The sequence below is a fragment of the Carex rostrata genome, chromosome 33 (assembly GCF_964058835.1).
Source record: "Carex rostrata chromosome 33, lpCarRost1.2, whole genome shotgun sequence".
Taxonomy (NCBI): Eukaryota; Viridiplantae; Streptophyta; class Magnoliopsida; order Poales; family Cyperaceae; genus Carex; species Carex rostrata.
Genome location: NC_135950.1, coordinates 1,850,735 through 1,868,492, shown reverse-complemented (window position 1 = coordinate 1,868,492; position 17,758 = coordinate 1,850,735). Strand labels below are relative to the sequence as shown.

Genomic DNA, 17,758 nt, shown 5'->3' with positions numbered 1-17,758 from the left:
CACTAAAATAAATAATCAGACTTTTGATGAATTTACCCAACAACACATGAAGCATGTAACGACAATAGAGCTACTTAAAAAACAGGATAAATGATGCCATAGACAATGGTAGCTGCTAAGCAGCCCCATCTTGTCTCGGAAAAATGGGTATCTTGCAATTGGAATTGGTCCTTTGCGCACCCCTTTCAAAGCTCAAGCTGTTTTCTTTTTTCTTTTCTTTTTTCATTTGTACCTTTTGTTTTTTTTTCAAATCTTAGAATTATGAATCATCTAGCTATTTGGGATGCGCACAAATAGCCACTTAAGAAATTGCAAACATAAATCAAATTAAACTAGCAAGTTAAATGTATGAACATGTTGATGTATCCCATTTTTCTTAACATCGTCAGCATAGAGACACAACAAACTTTGTGATACTATTTTTTTTTTTTTCAAAAGTTAGTGGCTTACGTGATACTAAACTTACAGCAAGGTTAGTGGCTTCTTTCATGTGATGCAATAAAGAATAATTTCAGTACTGGTAGACAAGCGAGAAATTAAGACTTGCTGATACGAAACTCATAGCAAGTCTTAATTTCTCGCATATGTGTCTACTAGTATTGGAATTATTTTTTATTTCATTGCACGCAAGATAATAAAGAATCACTTTCTTAAAAATACCTTAAGTTTGGCAAATTGCTTAAGTCATGTAGAACTATGGCTTAAAATCTTGAGCAAACTTAAGAAAAATGGACAAAAAAAGCACTAAGAAAGTAGCTTTAAGCTTGATAAAAGAGCACCCGTTCGGTGAGCTTAAGACTCCTTAGAGCACTAAGGAGCTCTAAACCATGGTTGCCGGACACTACCTTAGCTATTTGTAATGCGCACAAATAGCCACTTGAGAAATTGCAAACATGTGCACGGAGGGAAAGGATATAATAATCAGTTCAAGCCAAGAACATATCCGATTTTGTTGGAATATATTTTAAAGTTCAATTTGACTGCACCTTTGAGCAAAGCATAAAAAATGATACATTAGAAACTTTAAGAATTTAAAAGTACCAAATAAACAACTCTTTAAGGACCTTTTGTATAATCTAACTCTAAACCTTGAAAATGACGAGCGTCCAAATTTATTTATATCATTTAATTTTGAATTAGTAAATTAATTAAGATGCATGCTTGTGAAATATTGAATAGACGTGTCCAGTTCAGAACATTTCTCATGTCTCATATATATTACGTAAAAAATGTTAATTGTCAAATCAGAAGCAGCTTTGTATAGTAATATATTTTTTTGTAAAATATTAATTTTTAATGATTAGTATATATTATAATTAGTAAGACCGGACACTAGATAAATGAGTCTTGTTGCTGGATAGATCTAAAAAGTAGCTATGTATAGGCACAATATCTTCACATACAATGTCTGGGGATTAAATATATTCTTGTAGACAAGAAATTAATACATAAAATCTGATATTAAATAAATATGGGTCTTTCATTTTCATAGTTAATTAATACATAAACACTCATTTTTGTGAGACTATAATATACAAAAAAAAAGAAGTTATTATCAATTTATGAATATAATCTTTGAATTGGAATATGGCATACGTAATGAAAATTAACACTGAAAGTAAGAAGCATAAACCCTACTTTTCTTTACATGGAAGGAAAGAATATACAATACCCCTTGGGTTCAAAACTTCAAATTAGAGAGCTCTACGACAGAGTCAAGTTCTTCCAATGCCATTACCATCTACAATCATATCTCAGAGCTGAGCTTTTCTAAGGAGCACCTCAAAGAGCTTTCAAGTAAGCACTCTATAATTAATGTATATATTGATATTAAACACTACTCCTATTTAAAAGTGAATATTTTGATTTTGAATATAGTAGTTCGCTTTTTATTCCAATTTTCATTGACCAACTCGCAATAGGAGTTATAATAATAATAAAATCACTCACCATTGGATTGACTGCAAATTTAAAGTTGGATGGCTTGACCTTATTTTTCATCTCAAAAAAAAAGAAAAAAGAGTTCAATATTCATTGTTGAATTGCTAACTTTATATTTTCATAGTTAATTTAATTGTCATATATCAGATTTCCTTTGCCAGCACGCAGTGGCTTCCCTTTACAATTAGTTAATTCTACCGAGCAAGCTGAGCAAAGCACATTATAGTTCATGGTATAAATTTTGAAATAAAATTCTAAAATATGGAAACACACACACACACACACATATATATATAGTCATATGCTTCAGAACTCAAACTAGGAAGCGTCAATGAATCCCTTTTAACTGTTTACCCGACTCGTATCATATACGATACGGCAGGTATGTGTAAGAATTTTTTTCGTTAACTAAATGGGTATTGTTATAAGTAAGAAAAAAAATTATTTTCTTATCAAAAAAGAATATAGATAAGTGTTATTTCGTACTCGTTATTCTATAGGGTAATTGATAAACATTAAATTATATATGATATTCTTTTATTTATACATATAATTAACTATATAATTTTTTATTATTTTGATTAGATTGATTTATACAATATTTTATATTGTTTCTTAATTACTGACTTGTGACGAAATTGAATTATATAACATTTTATATTGTTATATTTGATTAATAATTTTTAATTTTTAATCTAATTGAATGAAAAAAATTAATTTTTATATTTTATGATATTACGTACATGATGTGTTTAATATATTTATTTATTTATTTGTATATTTTAGGTTAAATGATATAAACTACCATTTTATTCAATAATTAACTGTTATCTTAACGGATAAGGATAGAGTATGAGTAAAGACCAAAATTTAACAGATAAAGACATAGAATATGGATATGAAAATACCTCCATCTGAACCGTACTGTATTCATTGCCTAACTGAAACCTCTCTTCTTTGTAAAAGAAGGTACCACAATGCCAATTATAAAAGAGAGCTTGAAAAGGCTATGGAATACTGAGGAAATAAGAACCCTGGTGCTGGTAAGCCTATGCTTGCAATTTGGCCTAGTCTTCTTGTCTCCCTTGATAAAACACACTCGTCAAAAGCTCCTAATCCTTGTTCTCTGGTTCTTTTACCTGCTTGCTGATTACGTTGCCATCTTGGCACTCGGCAACCTTCTCAGGAGGCAAAGCGAAGCCACTTGCTGTCATCACGGTGGTGTAGGCCTGATGGCCTTGTGGGCTCCTTTCCTCCTCCTCCACCTTGGTGGGCCTAACACCATCACTTCATATTCAATCAAGGATAACGAGCTCTGGTGGAGGCATTTCCTCGGATTGGCCGTACAAGTTGTCGTAGCATTTATGGTATTGCTTCAGTTGGTGGCAATTCCCAGGCTGCGAGTAGCAGCTTTCTTTGTTTTCATTGCTGGATTAGTCAAGTGCTCGGAGAGAACTTGGGCTCTCCGTTCTTCCCGCATGGATCAATTGCGAAAGTCATATGATATGCAAAACCAAGAGCAATTGCCTTCCAACACTGTTGCCCCAGGTAATATTTATGAAACAGACCAGATAACTGAGGCCTATGAATTCTATAAGATATTCAAGCCTTTTGTAGTAGACCACAGGCTCAACCAAAATCACTATGAGCAAAGCCAAACCTATTTCCAGAACTGTGGTCATTTGAAGGCATTTAAAATGGTGGAAATAGAGCTTTCCTTCCTCGATGTGCTTCACACCAAGGCTGATCTTTTCAATGGTCTGCGTGGTTGCATCTGGCGATTTATCTCTCTTGGGATGATCGCCTCTTCTTTCGTACTCTTTCTTAAGAGCGAGAAAAGTGGTTATGCAAAAGCAGACATCATAATATCTTATATTTTATTTGGTTCTGCTATTTTAATGGATTTGATTTCCCTTCCTCTAATCATAATATCTTATATTTTATTTTTTTAAGTTCATTTTTGTGTGTTCTGTTTAAGTTATTTCATCTAGTTGTTGTGGGATGTTTTATTTACTACTGAATTGTTTGTGTGCTTTAGTACCATATATATGTACCAACTTAAATATTTTAGAGTTTAGACAGAATAACATGATGAGATAGTGTTTGTTTGCTTAATAATTAATTTGATTTTTTAGACTATAGATCCATCAATAACCTGACTATTCCATCCTTAGACTGTATATCCATCCTTAATTAAAACGATCATGTTCCAGCAAAAAATCCAGATCGATTATTCATAATTTGACATATAAAATGACAAATATGGTCGAAAATAAGGAATTTCATTTCACATATTAAGAGTCCCCAAGATACATTATCAGATCAAAACCAAATTCAAAATTTTCTCCAAACAGAAAAGATCAGACCAGCTTCAATTTCCAAAGATACATAAAATACAGAATCCTTTGCACTTGTAATTTTTCCCTCTCAAGACTTGAAATGAGATGAAAAAAGGTGAGAAAATTTTCCGAAATTTTTATTAATATCAAAATTAATAATTAATTTCAAAAACTATCCCCTCTGCACTAGAATTCGAAATCTGTCTAAACTGGTATTTTTTTTTTCTCGGTTTGTAACTAACTTTCTGGCAAAAAAATTCTTGTTTTGAAACTGGTCAAAACCGGCAAAAAAATCTCGGATTTTATCACCGGTAATTTTATCACTAGTTTCTAAGGATTTTTTTTTGTACAAAACAGAAAATTTTATAAGTTATTTATTTTTTGTATTGAAATATTATAAATATTTAATATATTTCTTTGAAAATCGATGAAATACTATATAATTTGATTTATTAGAAAGAATGAGACAAATAACCCAGATCAATATTTTTCAGGCTAGATTTTTCACGAATGTAAGAAAAATTAATATATTTCTTGTGTGTTATTGGAAAAAAAATGCTTGGATTCTAAGTTATTGATCCCAGTTCAAAAGTCACTTCTAGATAAATACATAAAATATTGTGATCTTTCTATTTTTGAAAAAAAAACTTTAAGTTATTTAATGATTGTTATTAAAAAAAGAATTACCAAAATAGATACATTTTTTTAGAAATTAAATGTACTAGAAGGATCACAATATTTTCTGTATTACCTATAGGTAACATTTGAACCACGATCAATAACTCAAATTCAATGCATATATTTCTTTTCCAATAACACACAAAGAAATATATTAATTTTTCTTACAGCCGCGAAAAATCCGGCCTAAAAATGTTGATCCGGGTTATTTATCGCAATCTTTTGAATAAATCAAATTGTATAGTATTACATCTATTTTCAAAGAAATATATTAAATATTTCTAATATTTCAATACAAAAAATAAATAAATTATAAAATATTTTGTTTTGCAAAAAGGAAAAAAAAATCTTTAGAAACTAGGAAAGTTAGCCGGAAAATGAAAAAATATATATATATTTTGTTTTGTACAGTATTGTCTGTTTTGACCAGTTTCAAACCGGTAACTTTATTGCCGAAAAGTTAGCTAGAAACCCGGAAAAGAAATATCGATTTGGGTAGATTTCGAATTCCAGCTCAAAGGGAGTAGTTTTTGAAATTAATTATTAATTTTGGATATTAATAAAAAAATTAGGAAAAATTTAATATGAATTAATTACCACCGTTAAAAACAAATCACTCAGTGTGATATTAAGATGCAGCTTAATTATGAGATAAAACTTGTTCTTCATGCTGGAGCTCTATACTAATGTAGACTTACTAAAAAGTATAATTTGTTCATATTTAAAACAAGTATGGCATTTTTATATTAAATTAAAAAAATGCATATATCTAGCTACTAAGTCATACTCTACATGTCAAGATAAAACTCAAAGAGTGGAAAAAGAAAATATCTCTGAAATATGTAGCATAATATAACAACAGGAAAAAAAAATCCTAATAAAAAAGGAAGCACTATAAAATCCAATAACGAAATATATATTGGTCAATCATACTGTATTAGATTAGCCTGGTTCATTATTGCTTTTTCAAACAAGAGGTTATTGCAAAACAGTGGTGAACTAGGGGTCCAGGTGAGTACATTGGACTTTCAATTTTAAATTGGCAAAATAAAGCCTTAATTTTAATGAGGTTTAATTAGGAAGTGTCAATGAGTACTGTATTAATCAAGTGAAAACGTTTTTGTATCCGTAATCATCTAATTAACTTAGTCTTCTACATGTCCTATCTTACATGTTAAGTATTAATCAACCTTTGCTTCTTCCAAGGTTTCAAGACACAAAAAATTAATTAGCCTTATCAGTACCTAAATATATGTATTACTTCAAGCAAGTGGGGGTGGTCCGATTAATATCAGACCAATCTGGTCAAAGCCGTCCAATTTGCATCAAAATCGGTGCTGATCAAGTGCGCACAACTTGATGCGGATGGACGGCTCTGACTGGGAATCGGCCCACCCCCACTCAAGGCTGCATATATATGATTTTGCAAGTGGTGAACTCATCACTCTTATAAATAAAAATTAAGGTATTCTTTATATTTGGTTTGTATTAGTACTATTGCTCGGTGGTTTATTTTACATGGTTATATGGATTAATGTAAATTTGTATATTTGTTTATATATTTGTATTTATTGGGACAAAAGTATGATCTCATTGGGAAGTTAAAGTCCTCCAAGTGTTAATCAGGTGGACATCTCTATACGCATTTTCCTTTTTTTTGAAAAGTTCATTTTGGCTCCTGAACCTTGTCTTCTGTTTATTTTGGTCCATTAGTTACTTTTTCTTTCAATCAAGACCCTGAACTATTTCTTTTTTCTTGCATTTGTGTGGTCTTTCTAAATTTTGTCAAACCGATGAGCTATAGGATATAAAAGTAGGCACATTAAAAAAAAAATCATCATAACAAAAAAGCAAAGTGTTCGCACAAAAATGTATAACAAAGTTTCAGTAAACTGTATCTTTTAAACCTTGATTTTATTTCCGATTTAGACTGCAAGTGCACAGTCATATCGTGTATTCTATAAATTGAATAGAAACACCAACAATTGAACTTGCAAATTGTTTTCTCAAAATATTTAGTTTACCAAACATGAACATTATTTTGTTGACATAAAATGGTACAACAAAGTTTGAATTTGCATATAAATAAATAGAAATACAACGATACCCAGTGGCGGAACTAGGTACAAGCAAAGGGGGGCCAGGCACCCTCCAACTTATCGGAAGTTGATATGGTTTTTTACAGATGCATACCGATTGATACCCCCCATGCGGTTGTTCTTTTGTCTTTCGGCGGCTCGGCCCCCTCAAATTCAAATCCTGGTTCCGCCCCTGACGATACCAACTGCAATTTGGTACAACCAACATTAATTACATTTATGTTTGTATGATAAAAACATACATTTACAAGCCACAACATCCAAGTTCTAATCCTAAATCATATATAGTGTTGTTCAACTCTTGCATGAACTCTGACAAACAAAGGTAGTTGACATTCCTTGCCCGTTTCTTGCGTTAGTTCACTCAAATAAATTTTCTTTGAACTATTTAAGAGATAAAATAAAGAAGTTCAGTTAAATATAGAGAATGTGATAGCAAAATTAACAAAATATCAACTCAAAGATTAGCACTGGTACAATACTGGTGATGGATCGGGTCTATCAGTACTGATACAATACTGGTAAAGTATTTTTTTAGGTGAAGTCTTTTTTTAAACAGAAACACAAGATCGAATCTATCAATAAATCCAGCTTTCAGTAAATACTGGTACAGTACTAGATAGAGTCTATTAGTACTGGTATACTGGTGAAGTCTTGAATTGATCGACAGTACAAATAGGTGTCAAAAACTGTTTTCATGCTTTAGTGTCTTAAAAATTTATTATTTGGGATAACAAAATTCCTAAAAAACATAATAAAAAGTAGAATATATTTTGAATTATATATAATAACTCAACCTATATCAAGCTATCACAAAGTGTATTATAGACAGCACTGTAATCCTTGAATTTCTCCTCTGCCTCTACCTGCTCATACAAAGAAAATAAGAAAATATAGATCAGTTCTATAAAATAGCTTCATTGGAAAAAATAAAAAAATAAAAAAAAGTGCATTTGTCAATGGTTAGTATACCTTTGATGAACCATGATGCCGATCAGGATGCCATCTCAAAGCACACATTCTATACCTGGAAATTCATTCAAGAGGGAATACAGAGTTAAAAATAATACAAATGAGTAAATATGAGTAAGCATGTATAAAGTTACAGCATGAAACACACTTGCACACTTTTGACCTCAAGTTTTAAAGGACCCGAAATGCTCAAGCCAAGAGTCTTTTTAACCAATACCACCTCAGATTTGGTTTTACTAGTATCAAACTTTCATCTTGATCTGAATCATAGCTCCAGTTGCGGGAACTATTGTAGAAGTTGCATTAAGTGGAAGTACTCTGGTCAAAACTCCAATAAGCTGTAAACCTCCCTCCGAAGGTAGACTTTTCAATGTCTTTGAAACTAATTTCTCATCTTGAAAAAATTAAATCTCTTGAAGGAAAAAAAAAATTGAATTGTTACCTTTTTTCACCCTACATAAGTACCACCAAATCTACTATACACTTTGCACAGTTCCAACTTCTCAGTCGCATTTAATCAAACACATGATACTAGATGATTCTCATAAGCATTTCATCAAACAGTTTGCGAACTTAACGTAACAAAGCGCTGATTAGCACAACACATACCAGATACCAGACATATATGCAGAATAATTTAAACAAGTGAGAAGCACCCAAATAAAAGCTCACATAATGTCATTGAGTTCTTCGTTCTTTCTCCAATGCAGCCGTAGAATGGAAGGAACAGCTCGCCTGAAAAGAGCAGCAGAGAGAGATTGCTGCTGTGCCCCCTCGATCGAGCGTCGTTCTGCTCCTGAAAATTAAGGTGCGAACTTTACGAGATTCATTTATAGGATTTGACTAAATCGGATCAAATTCGCGTTTGGTATTCAGAGGTAGAGAAGGAAGACAACAGGCAGCCAGGAGAACGGAAAAAATAGTTTGAAGTTCCCACAATAACTCACATAATTACACAAGTTAGATGAGCTGGAGCCACGTAGGATTCCGTTAGTTTTTTTAACAGAAAGTTAACAGAATGACTTGATTGAAACGAACACAAAGTTTAGTGGTCACAAAAGGATAAATCAAAATTGAGTCACCAATTCGTGACAAAAGGCTAAGTTTAGTGACTTTCAATAAAATGTATCCATTTATAAAATGTTGAATCATTTTCATTTCTTTATAGTGCTGGTAAAATAAAACAAATGAATAACTCTGTAAGCATAAATATATGAAAGAGAAAAAAAACATGATAATGCATACACAAATTGTGTTATTTGCACAATATTTGAATGAACCACGTAAATTAATCGTGAGATTATTATTTAAATCATGTAATTCAAATTCTTTTTTTTGGTGAGCTATATATACACGTATAAAGATTTGGTTTGCGACATGATTATAATTGAATTCAAAAGATTTTCTTCCAGTTTGGATTGAAATAATTTGGATTTTAGAGGAAATCAAATGAAATGCAGTAAATAAAATCCTACTTATAAAAAAAGGTAAAATACCACATGTAAGTTCGTTACTAGTTTTAACTTCAACCAATAATATGTATCGAGGGCACCTGTAGGTAGACACTTGTCAAAAGCCCAAACCGTAAATCAAAGGACAGAAGGAACAACTATGTTGCTCAGATTCTCCTCGCCAAAGGGCCAAATCGGCCAAATTTACGGGATCTATCGTGTTATGGATGCAATCATTATGACTGTTGTCTGTTGTTACTCATCCTGCATTGAATACAATATAAAAAAAAAAGATTTTAATATTTTTTCTAAACAGCCAGTCGACATAAAAAAAAAAAAAATTCTAGATGTTACGATTAAACCCAAAAATAAAATTGTAAACTGTGATGCATCATATGGAAGTGAAGTAGTGATACTTGCTATAATTGTGCGAAGTTATAATATGAAATTTATATCCAATCATATAAAGGGACCATTGATTAAAGCTAATTTGCATAGGGAGTACTTATCCTATGACGCAAAAACGGATGCACTGCGATTCGCAATAGAAATTGGGTTGTAAACAATTACAAGTGGGACCGTTCATATATTTAGTGACTTCAAACCAATTGTGGACTATTTCAAAAATGAAGCAACAAACAACTATAATGTAGAAATTGAACCTTCACTTACCAGTGTAAATGCTTGTAGAAAACTAACTTCTTATGATATCTAGATCCGTAAGAACATATTTGGTGGACCCCAAACACCTGAAAAGGAAATGTGGTATCTGTTTATCATATATATCGGGAATTAAATCACTCAGTGAATTTACTAGCACAGAGAGAAAATGTGAGAAGATTTGCGAAACAACCTCAGTTAAGGATATCATCAAAGTTTTGAAAGATGATATCTTTATATGAATAGTAGTAAATAAAAAATCTTTCATAAATTACTATATATTTCGTCTGAATGTAGGATATTTCCTCTAAATATCAAGCTTCTCAATTATTTTACAATCTTCAATTAAAGTCTTTAACTTATTCTATATTTGAGATTAGCTGAAATTGATATTTTAATTAGTCAACTAATAATTAACATAATATCAAAATTGACGATATTTAGTACATAAGGTATTACAAAGTAAAGTCATAATTAAATATTTTATACAAATTTGACCAATGCAATCGGATCGAGTTCGGATGAGCATGCAGTCCATTAAGGGAGCAGCTATAACCTTATCCAATGGGCAATGGGTCTGCTTATTCGAACCCAAGAGAACAACCGGCTATTGAGCGTGCACCTCACCCATCGTATTTCCATATAGATGTGCTCAGGTGACCACAAAAATCGTAGCTCATATCGACTCGCAACGAGTTTGATAAAAGTTCACTCGCTCGGACCGAGCTGAAAACGATTGGTTGTGGTTCGGTCGAGTGTCTACTGTCTAGTGATTTCTAATTGAGTAAATTTTGTTGGTAGCCACTGAACTTTGCTCTTTGTCACAAATTGGTCACTGAATTTTTATTTGTCCCTCCATAATCATTGAACTTTATAATTATACTGATTAAGTCACTCCATTAATATTTCCATTTAAAATACTAACAGAATGCCACGTATAGAGTATAGTCCAACTCATCATTTTTTAAAATTAAATAATTCTAGAGACAATTTGGAGACACTATTCACACCTTCTCTCTTCCTTTTTGACCTTTTTCCCCTTTCTTTTTCACTCTTCCTCCGTACTATTTCAGTTTTGGTCAAAACGAAAGAGTAAAAGGCTCGCAGAATATAAGCAAGATATGCTGTACTTATTATGTGATTCTGATTTATGAATGAATCAAAATTTGCTCTATTTTTTCTTACTCTATTTTTGCATTTTCTCTGTTGCTGGTACTTACTGAAACCAATAAAAACTTCGTCGAGATGCTCAGAAATCACCTTGGAATTACCATACCAAAATGGTACCATATCTTTGATGTGTAAATTGGCAGTCAATTGATCAGTAATTGTTACTAATCAAACCGATGAATAAAATAGCAGCCAATTGAGCGCCCCCTCCAATTTCATGATATATTTATTTAATATTTTACAAAACCTCAATGAATATCATTTTTTTTTTATAAAATTTTAATTCGAAGCAGTAAGACCCAGTATCAAAAGATGTCATAATTTTTCTTTATTCTATAGTCTATAATGTAATGCTCAATTATTTACTCTCCAATCTCAGTATGAATATGGTATTGTATTCTTGATCCAATTTGAAACTTCACGGTAATCCAAAAAAAAAGATGAAGTCAAACTATTAATTAAGACTATAATTAATTTATTTTGTTCAAAAATCATTCTGATGGATAGTTAGATACTTTAATTAAAAGTTATTTGATAGCGTCAAGAAAGAAATTGAATAGATCTAGCATTTTAGTGGGATGTGCTATATTTACGTACCTTCAATTGATACCTATGTTATCCTGACACTCCTGGAAACTCATCGTAACCGTGTTCGACACGTAGACACACGCCAGCTAGCGTGTCAGGTAAGCTGGCGTGTCCCAACCATCTTGATACGGTCTCCGATATGGGTTGACTCGCTGGGATACGCCTCTGACATAAATTGATACGTCTGGGATAAGCTTGGTTCACGGTGAACCGCACATACAACCCTCACAGCGCATGGTCCACCATGCACCGCGCAAAACCAAATTTATTTTGTGGCTGTGGCGAATCGAACCCAGAATCTATCACCGCATATCAACAACAGATTACCACTACGCCACTTTGTGTTTGTGTTAAATTGCAACATATATTATATTTAATGTATACTAAGCTATATTTTAATATGTAATTTATATAAAAAGAATTAATAATATAATTAAAATAATAAATATATATATAATAGACGTATGGTATCCTTGATTTTTGAAAATTGCCGTATCGCCGTACCTGTGTCGTGTCCGACACGATACCCGTACCCGTATCCATGCAACATAGATTGAAACCATAAAAGAATAGAGATCAGTATTTTGGGAGAGTGAAAGAAAGAGCACGGAGGAAGAGAAAGAAAAAGGAAGAGAGAAAATGTATGAATGGTGTCTCCAAATTGTTTCCATATTATTTAATTTTATAAAATGATGAGTTGAATATTCAGGTGGCATTCTGTTAATATTTTAAATGAAAATATTAACAAAGTAACTTAATCGGAACAATTACAAAATTCAATAATTAAGGAGAAACAAATGAAAGTTGACTGATCAGTTCGTAACGACAAACAAAGCTTATTGACCTCCAACGAAATTTACACTTTGTAATTAGATCAAAACAAGTCAACTTGCTCTGGTTCGGTCGAGTGACACGGCTTGGTATTATAGGGTAATAGGGTTTAGGGCTTAGTCGAAGTCCTGATTCTCACTCCACGAGAACGGCGAACGGCGCACCGTAACCCCGTCCCCCTCATTCTCTGGGACACGTATCCTTTGCATTAACGTACCGTTTGAGTTAATTTCTGAACCGTACGATCAGAATTCGGGCCAATCCGGCCCAAGCCTATAATGGACGGGGCCCTTTAATATTAGTACAGATCTCAATCGGACGGTCCACATTTTAACTCAAAATTTGAGTTAATGCAGAAGATATGAATTCCATTCTCTGGCCTCACCGTAACTGTTTTGCTTTAACCCCTACTTCTCTACAGCTCCAACCTTCCTTCCAGCGCCTCCTCTCGCCCAAGGTCCCAAGTCCCACCATCCCACTCTCTATCGGGTGAGTTCTCTGCGTGGAACATCCCGATCTCGCCAAATGTCCGACTATTGTGGCTTCAAGTACCAGTTTTGTGTAGCCACGCTTCATACTTGTTGCCTAAAGAAGCACTCTACCTCTTCTTTCAAATTGTACCAGACACTCAACACAGACTAGGCTCTCTCTAATTCTGGTAAGTGCTCTTTCTTCCTGTGCCTGTTTCTTTAGGTGCTTTGTTTTTAGGCCTGAAATTTAGCACCTTGGTATATCGTGGTGACTGTGCATGTAAGTTGCTTGGAAAAGTGTCCAGAAATGTTACAGTCTGGAATTCAATTTGTCAAATCTTTTCATTAAAAGTGTCATTTGCTTCTTTTTGTCAAATAGATGCTTGGTAACACGGAATAAAACCAATTTACTGCAGTTAGGATGGTAATTATGCATCATTCTCTAATATTTTATTTAAATAGTTGGGTTAGATCAAAATTGCAAATACGAATTAAATTTAGTCATGTTTGTTGTAGTAGTTGTATGAGCTAATTACAGTTCTGAAAGTATTTAGGATTTGTACGGGTTTTTAGCTATTGAACCCATCAAGTTAGGCAATACTGTACGGGTAATAGGAATTATATTTTAGATCCTAAACATAGAACCAATGTGTAAAGTGAAAAAAAAAAAAGCAAACAAAAAAGTTCCAATTAACTACCAAACTCCAGTCCTTTAAGTTGGTTTGATACAGATTACTAAATGCTCTGTAGCGACTGGAATAGGAGTACTGAACTTCAAACATTAATGAAGTTAGTAGGAGTTCTCTATTTAGCTTTTTCTGTATTTAGCATGATTTATTATTTTTTAAGGTTTTGCAGTTTCTTGTTACTTATTGATTCCTTGGATGGATCACTCTTGACAATATCCCTGGTTGGAAAATGACCAAATAGCCCTTCTGGAACAGCTTAATTTGATTATACAACTGCCCTTTGCTATACCTACCTAAGCACAAATTAAAAAAAGATGCAAACATGTATAGCACAAAAAAGACATCTGGCAGTACTACAGCTGTAGCCTAATAGCATGGTAGCTGATCTAATTGAGATTGTGCTTGCAAGATTCTGTAACTAATTGTGTTGTACTATTACATTGTGCATTGCCATTAAACACATCATGTACTGTATGGATTGCTAGCTCCCAAATACTGAAGCCTAACTAGTACAGTACTTAGTGTGATATTTACTAGTTTATGAGGTAATTAGGGTTCTGATAGTTCTTAGGATTAGTGCATGTTACCTCACCGCATCTAAACTTGGTTTGAATGTTACGAGCATAATGGTGACATAATATTATAATGAATCATGAAAAGGCAATTCATTATTTGACCATGTATTTACTTAAGCATAATAACAGTACCAGTTGCAATCAAGGACTCCAATATCAGTTTATTTTGCAATTGAGCTGATCAAGTTTGGTACTGGCATCTGCTGGTTATCACTGTGCATGCACGCTATCTGCTGCCACAGATCCAATTTGTAAGGTTAATTTTGATCTTTAGATTTCTTTCGTTTAATTTTCTCCAGGAGGAGTAACTGCTTTGTTGGGACATTTAGGCTGGTATTATAATGCTTAGTCGTAATTTATGAGAGGCATCAACTCTAGTATTTGTCCACTCATACCCAATCTGGATACATCAGCTTTTAAGTATATGGTATAGTATTTATTTCTAAGATCCGTAACATGGCATCAACTAAAATCCGGTTCATAAAGTTGAAGTTTGTCTGATGCAGACCACTACAAGCTCAGTAATTACTGGTATAAGAGTATTGATCACGAACATTAATTAAGTAAATGGGGAGTTTTCGATTTAACCTTTTACTACATTTAGTATGATACTATGATTTATTATTTATCAAGTTTTGAGTCTCTTGCTGCTTCTTGATTCCTTAGATAACCTGCTCACTTACCAAGTCCCTAACCAGAATAATTGACCACCCTTTGGGAAGAGCCCAAATTGACCTTCACTGCCCACAGTAAAGCCCATCTTAGTCCAAATAAGAAATATAACAAATGAGTATGACATTGTATAACACAAAAAAGGCATCTGGTAGTACCCAGCAGTACATAGAGTAGCAGGATGGTAGCTGATCTAAATTGAAATTGTTCCCACCTGGAAAACTTCATCTATTTGTGTTTGACTATCTGCATTGGGCATCACTATTGAGCAAAGGCGGACATCATGCTATGGACTGATGCCTAACTAGTACTGTTCTGTTACCTATATCCTTTTTCATGTTATGCAAAATTTATTAACCATTCTTTCATCACTATTAAGCAAAGGTGGAGATCATGCTATGGACTGATGCCTAACTAGTACTGTTCTGTTACCTATAGCCTTTTTCATGTTATGCAAAATTTATTAACCATTCTTTCATTTATGATTTGTAGGGAATGTATTGATGAACTTTTAGGACACTATTCCATCTATTCCTTTAATCAACTCTTTATAGCCTTAACTCGTATGAAGAACTCCAACAACCATTATGCAACTGTATTTTCACTCTTTAACCGCTGGACCCAAGAAACTTCCTTTAGAGTTTCAACCAACATTGTTCGACCTATAGAACTCAACCCAAATATCCATTCACAATTGATCCATAATTCAAGATTCAGTCGGCTCTTTTCTACTTGCCGGATTGTTCATTCCAATGCCTCTACTGTCAGTTCTGGTGGAGACATGTCTACAGATAAAAAAACAATAACAACCCGAATCCGAAGGACCGGTACCCGCTTTTCTCAAGCTCAAAAGGATCTCTGTGATTATTTCCACAGCACTAGAGGCTATTCACTCCCTGATGCCGAGCACCTCAGTAAAAACACTCCAGTGTTTCTCGGAAAGCTAGTTTCAAAATTAAAGGAGGACAGTAGCACTGATCAATCTATCGGTAGATTACTTCGATTTCGTCCAATTAATGAATTTGAACCCTTTTTAGAAAGCATCGGTTTGCGCCCTACTAAATACAAGCACCTGTTACCAAAAAACATAATATATTTATCTGACGATCCTCTCTTGCTAGAGAATTACCATGTTTTGTGGAGTTATGGGGTACCAAGAATTAAAATTGGTAGAATCTACCTAGAATCTATAGAGGTGTTTAGATACAATGAGGGGGTGCTATTATCTAAACTCAAAGATTATGAAAATTTTGGCATCAGTAGAGCAGCAATTGTAAAATTGGTCACTTGTTGCCCGAATCTTCTGGTGGGGGAAGTAAATTTGAATATTCTTCGGGTATATGGGAAATTAAGTAGCCTTGGAGTTCAGTTTGATTTGGTAATCCAGTGTCTATCTGACAGGAGCAAATACAATTGGAGCCGAGTTTCTGAAATGTTGACCTTTCTAGACAGAATGGGTTTTGACAAACAGGCATTAGCAACTCTAATCAAGGAGACACCAGTATTTGTTTTCCACGAATCAAGAAAAAACATATACTTGCTTGTGGCTATATTAATTAAGGTTGGTCTTAAAACTGATGAGATCTTGAATTTATTTGTGAAGAAACCTGATATACTAATTGGAAACTATGTGAAAAATTTGGGTCATTCTGTAATTTTCCTCACTGAAATTGGGATGGAACTTGGTGACATAGCTAGTATTATTTCTACCCACCCGCAAATATTAGGCTCTTCTCCATGCAGGAGTTCGAAATCTGTTTTGCGCCACCTGAGCTTGCCTCCAAAAAGCTTAAGTGACATGATAAAGGCAGACCCGACAAAGTTTATCAGCTTGGCTTGTACAAGGAGCGTTGATGAACCTGTGCATATAGATGAACAACTTTTTGTAAAGGCAAAAACTGAGTTTTTGCTAAAACTAGGTTTCGCCGAGTGCTCAGATGAGATGGCAAAAGTGGTTTCCAAGTTTAGAGGCAGAGGTGACAAGTTACAAGAGAGATTTGACTGTCTGGTCAATTCTGGCTTAGATTACCATGATGTGGTTAAGATGATAAAAATGGCACCTGCAGTGTTGAACCAATCAACTGATGTCTTAACTGAAAAGATAGATTATCTTACAAACAAATTAGATTATCCACTTGAGTCGCTTGTTGACTTCCCCTCCTTTTTGTGCTATAACATGGATAGAGCGAGACTTAGGTTTGAGATGGTGAGTTGGCTAACAGACAAGAAAGGATTAGTGGCAAATACCCGGGGGGCAACAAAAAGGTCTGGAGGGAAGTTTTCTTTGAGCTACGTACTTGCAAGTTCAGAGAAAAGATTCCTTAAACATTTTGTGGATGTGAAACCGAAGGGGATAAAGCATTATGAAATGTTGAAGAAATCAATTATGGGTTCTAAAGGGATTGCAAACTAGGATCTTCTTTTTGTTTCTTCTCTTTTTAGTTTATAAGAGGTAGTTATAAATGTCCTAGTTCAATTCAATGATGAAAGTTGTACTAATTATTGTAAACAAAAACATAATTAGACAATTAGTAAGACTAATGATTGCAGTGCTTAATCGGGTTGAAGATAGCTTTTTTGACTTTAGATAATTATTTAATGTACTTGGGCATTTCACTACCCT

At 33.4% G+C, this 17,758-nt stretch overlaps 2 protein-coding genes and 1 long non-coding RNA gene across 6 annotated transcripts in view; 2 read left to right on the top strand and 1 right to left on the bottom strand.

Annotated features, from left to right (window-relative positions):
* The window catches only part of LOC144548541 (uncharacterized), a 30,392-nt gene extending 15,688 nt beyond the window's left edge, over positions 1 to 14,704 (bottom strand). Inside the window, exons 1-2 of one of the 3 annotated variants that reach the window (XR_013509385.1) lie at positions 14,577 to 14,704; positions 13,299 to 13,378 (exon numbers count right to left, since the gene is read on the bottom strand). This is a non-coding gene — a long non-coding RNA (uncharacterized LOC144548541). Of the gene's footprint in view, positions 1 to 13,298 lie in introns of all 3 variants that reach the window. The other 2 variants (XR_013509383.1, XR_013509384.1) reach the window with 2 other exon arrangements.
* On the top strand, positions 1,755 to 3,893 carry LOC144548281 (uncharacterized). Its single transcript, XM_078296966.1, has 2 exons — positions 1,755 to 1,797; positions 2,911 to 3,893. Exon 2 carries the CDS (start codon positions 2,919 to 2,921, stop codon positions 3,891 to 3,893), a length of 975 nt encoding a protein of 324 aa, XP_078153092.1. The 5' UTR covers positions 1,755 to 1,797; positions 2,911 to 2,918.
* Positions 14,593 to 17,692, top strand: LOC144548528 (transcription termination factor MTEF18, mitochondrial-like). Of its 2 annotated transcripts, none has more exons than XM_078297219.1 (2): positions 14,593 to 14,714; positions 15,628 to 17,692. In XM_078297219.1, exons 1-2 carry the CDS (start codon positions 14,683 to 14,685, stop codon positions 17,546 to 17,548), a joined length of 1,953 nt encoding a protein of 650 aa, XP_078153345.1. In that variant the 5' UTR covers positions 14,593 to 14,682; the 3' UTR covers positions 17,549 to 17,692. The 2 variants fall into 2 exon arrangements, with proteins under 2 accessions (XP_078153345.1, XP_078153346.1); XM_078297220.1 differs by having other exon boundaries at positions 14,594 to 14,719.
* Positions 17,693 to 17,758: the final 66 nt, after the last annotated feature.